Raw genomic sequence first — 4032 nt, 5'->3', positions numbered from 1 at the left:
CAGGGTGAGAGCCGAGCACTCGGACCGGAAGTGCTTCGCAGGGTGAGAGCCGAGCACTCGGACCCTCTCCCACCTCGGGCTTTGGACTCAGCCGGCAGCAGCGCGGTCCTCGGCCCAGCTGAGCCCACGAAGCTCTCGACTGTCAAGGGAGGTGTGAGCCTTCGGCCAAGTAGTGCTGGGGGCTGGGGAGAGCCAAGCCCTGCCCAGGGTCTCCTGAGTGCTCTGCCACCCCTAGCAGAGCAGGGCAGGGAAGGGTGGGCGCTCACAGAAGACACCCTCATGGTCCTGGGGTCACCTTTGTGACAGGCCGGACGTATGCACCTCAGCTTCACCCGTATGACCGCGTCCTAACTTTGAAACCACTGTTCGCCTCTGTCTTTCTTTTGGGTGGGGACCTGGACCCCAAGTGGCCCTTCCCCAAAGGCTGTGTTACCATCACCACCGCACACCTGTGCTCACCTGGGTGCCAGGCGGTGCCCGGCAGAGAGGAGGAGGCAGAGCAGGTGGTGGCATGCCCACTCCTCAGCGCCAGCCTCTCCGCGGCTGAGGCTCTGCGCGTGGCCCTCCACGCTGGGCACTGGCCTGGACTGTGCCCGGGTGTTCCCCGAGGCCTGGGCAGGAGGCAGCTACTCCAGGACTCTCGGCGTCCCAGTCTGTGCCATCAGCAGGGGCATCAGGAGCCCCCCACACCCTATCTGATAAGCTCCTGCTCGTTCCTGCTTGGGGTGCATGCCACAGAAACAGCTGAATTGTCAAAGGCGTGATTGACACGCATTAATCAAGACCATGCTATTGGACCTGTTGCATTGAGCTCTCAAATGTGCTTGGACTGACCAGGTGCTGCATCGAAGCTTGCCTGGCACTGCTGTGCGGGCTCAGCCTCCCACCCGGACACCAGCAGTGGGTGCCGAAGATGCCAAGCCCTCACCTGCTTGCTGCATACCTGTGGGGGGGATGCCAGCCAGGCTTGTGCCACATGTTAGCCGCAGCCCCACACCAACCATGGCTGGAGTCACTCACCCCAAAGGCGGGTTCTGCACCTCTGCATTTCTCATGCCCTGAGTGTGTCTGGCTTCCCCTGCCCAGCCATGACCTCACTGGGTACTCACCCTGGGCAACACGTGGCAGCTGGTGCCAGCCCTGCCCCACAGCTCCACTTCCCTCCTCCTCAAAGCCCAGGGCGCCTTCCAGAGGCCAAGCAGCTGGGACGAGGCAGAGACAAGCCATCGCCATTCTCATGACTGACGGTGACGCAGACGCCCTGGAGAGCCCTCAGCTGTGCGCGGACTCACGCCTCTCCCCATCCAGCGTGAACAAGATGAGAGGCAGAGTGAGAACGATGGTCCCAGGAAGGGACGCTCAAGAAGTGCCAGTCAAATGCAGTGGACTCTGGCTCAGTTTGATGGGAATGTCTGGAGTCACAGGACAGAGAACCGAGGGGGCAAGGCTGAGGGGAGATGCTGTGTGCTTGCAAGGGCACCCACGGCTCCAAGCAGGGCATGGCCCCCAGGCAGGCTGAGAGGCAGCGGGCCGCGCCAGTCCTTGGTATCTGAACCCCAGAACTGCTCTCACCAACTCCCACTTGCCATCGGCTCTGGGGCCCCCACCCACTGCAGTTGCCAGCGTGGGTGGCCCTCTCCCAGCACCCAGGGTGGCACAGTGACCGGGCTATGATCTTCAGGGCAAGTGTCTGGGCCAAGGGGCCAACATCAGTGGCGCACTCAGCTCAGAACAGGGCAGGAATGCAGCCAGATGGGTGCTGGCTGGGATCTTGGGGTCTGCGTGCTGGAGGGACAAGAGCCTCAGGAGCAAGGTCCCTGTCCAGACAGCAGCCGGTCCTCTGCCCACCTGGCACCCCCAGCTAGCTGCCCGGCCTCTCCTGAAGCTGAGAGCTGTGTTTTTGCTGCCGCCAAGCACCCACTCGGGCTAAGGCTACCAGTTGTCTTGGAGTCCCCTGCCTGGAGGCGTGAGCCGTGCTCCAGGCCAGCAGCTGCCAGCCGCACTGCCCCGCCCACCACTGATGGCCTGGGCCTGGAGGCTCCTTTTTAGCCCATCTGCAAATGCAATTCACTACACCCCGCACCACAGCCCCTCTTGCACCTGGCTTTCCCCAGCCTTTGGGAGCAATCCATTTTACCTTTGGGGCTGTCGCCTTCAGGGCTGTCTGCAGAGGCCCTGTCTCCCTGCGGCCAGAGAGAGTGCTGGCACCATCCCCTTCTCCCTGATCTGCCTGGCTCCTCAGCCCTGGCCGTAGGCCCTCGCTGGTGTCCCGCATCTCTTCCATATGTCCCAGGTCCCAGGATCCGTAGAGGCCCCAGAAGGCACATGCTGCACCCTGCAGACCTGCCACAGCTGCACGGGGCTCCCTGGAAAAGGCACCTTGGCAGGGCCGGGCAGAGAAGCAGGAGCCCAGTTAGCTCCTGCTGAAGACTGAATAGAAGCAAAACATGCCTTTGGCTAATTTTTCTGCTAATGGAAGTAATTCAGAGTCAAATGAAATACCACTTCTTCACATTTTCCATGAACATAATCACCATGCTTTTCCCATGGTTTTCCCAGGCTTTGTTGTATGACTTGGAAACCAGGCTTGTTATGGAGGAGGCAGAGTTGCGGTGTGCAGTGAACGGGCAAGCACACAGGCACGATTTTTCAAACTGTGTTTTAATTGGCCCCTTCATGTATAAATGAACAGTGTGACGGACAACCAGGGCACCTTAATCCCAACGCCGCAGTCGAGCGCTTTGCGGGTTCAGGCCTCCTTTATGATACACGGCACAAATGCAGTATCTTTGTATTAGAAGGATTTTTGTGCTAAAATGTGCCCGTTCAAGTTTTTGTTTGCATTTTATATACTGTGCCATTGTTCCCATACCTCCTGGCATCATTAAAATTCAAAGGGGAGTATATTTTGCAAAGCAAATTGGATCACATTCTAATGAAACATAGTTTCTCACCCCAAGGGACAGGCTGCAAGGACCCTCGAGACAATGTGGTTTTCTAGCAGCCTTTGGTCCTGGGGCTCCGAGGTAGCCCCAGGGAGCCGCAGTGCCTTGCAGGGACCCACGCAAGCCCCTTGGGAGCCACCAGCCTGAACCTTGCCTTTCTCTCTGCAGGGACAGTGGCACAGCGACGTCTTTAGTGGACTGGGCAGCATGGCCCACTGCTCAGGGCTCACCTATTCTGGGCTGTGGATCAATGGCCACCCAGCAGGTGGGTGTAGCAGGCTTCCTGTGGGTACCGTGAGGTCCACTGTGGGGTGGCCCTGGCCACAGGACAGCCACATGGGAGACGCCCAGAGCACATGGGGGAGGGATGTGGCAAAGTAGAATCTAAAATCCCACCCCGTCTTTAAAAACATGGTCCAATCCGACCTCAGAAGTGGTCCTACTGCCAGTGGGGCTTCCCAGACGTGGGGCCTGAGTATCTGGGGGTGGCCAGGTCACGGTTGCGCTGTTCCCCAACTGGCCTCTGTCTAGTTTCCCGGAGGCCTCCACACGGTGATGCGACCTCTGGGGTGCTCAGGCTCACGGAAGGACAACCCAGTAGGGCCGCCATTGGGGCGGCCTCCCTGTGTGACCTTCCCTCTCCACGTGATGTCCTGGTGGCCTCGGAGTGGCCGCTCCATGGATACCAGAATGAGGGTGATACCCAAGGGGTCAGTCTGCTCAGAGACACAACACACATCGAAACCTTGGAACCAAATTGGTGACAGGTGCAGATGATGCTAGCACTGACCCCCGGTCTACACCAGGCGCACATGAAAGGTCTCGGCCTAGGCAGCCCCACAAACCCTCCTCAGACAGCTCCACACGCACAGACGGCTCCACACGCACAGACGGCTCCACACGCACCTCCTCAGACGGCTCCACACTCACAGACGGCTCCACACACACCTCCTCAGACGGCTCCACACTCACAGACGGCTCCACACACACCTCCTCAGACGGCTACACACACACAGATGGCTCCACACGCACAGACGGCTCCACACACACAGACGGCTCCACACGCACAGACGGCTCCACACGCACC

The 4032-nt window shown here is 59.7% G+C and overlaps 1 protein-coding gene across 5 annotated transcripts in view; it reads left to right on the top strand.

Annotated features, from left to right (window-relative positions):
* The window catches only part of MORN1 (MORN repeat containing 1), a 68624-nt gene that overhangs the window by 15163 nt on the left and 49429 nt on the right, over positions 1 to 4032 (top strand). For all 5 annotated transcript variants that reach the window (XM_017542656.1, XM_017542659.1, XM_017542657.2 and 2 more), the window contains one exon: positions 3114 to 3210. In XM_017542656.1, the coding sequence (XP_017398145.1) occupies positions 3114 to 3210 (97 nt within the window). The remainder of the gene's footprint in view (positions 1 to 3113; positions 3211 to 4032) is intronic.

This window comes from Cebus imitator, unplaced genomic scaffold (assembly GCF_001604975.1).
Source record: "Cebus imitator isolate Cc_AM_T3 unplaced genomic scaffold, Cebus_imitator-1.0 Scaffold145, whole genome shotgun sequence".
In the NCBI taxonomy this organism is placed as follows: Eukaryota; Metazoa; Chordata; class Mammalia; order Primates; family Cebidae; genus Cebus; species Cebus imitator.
Note: the sequence above shows the minus strand (reverse complement) of the source record. Positions and strands in the feature narration are given on the sequence as shown.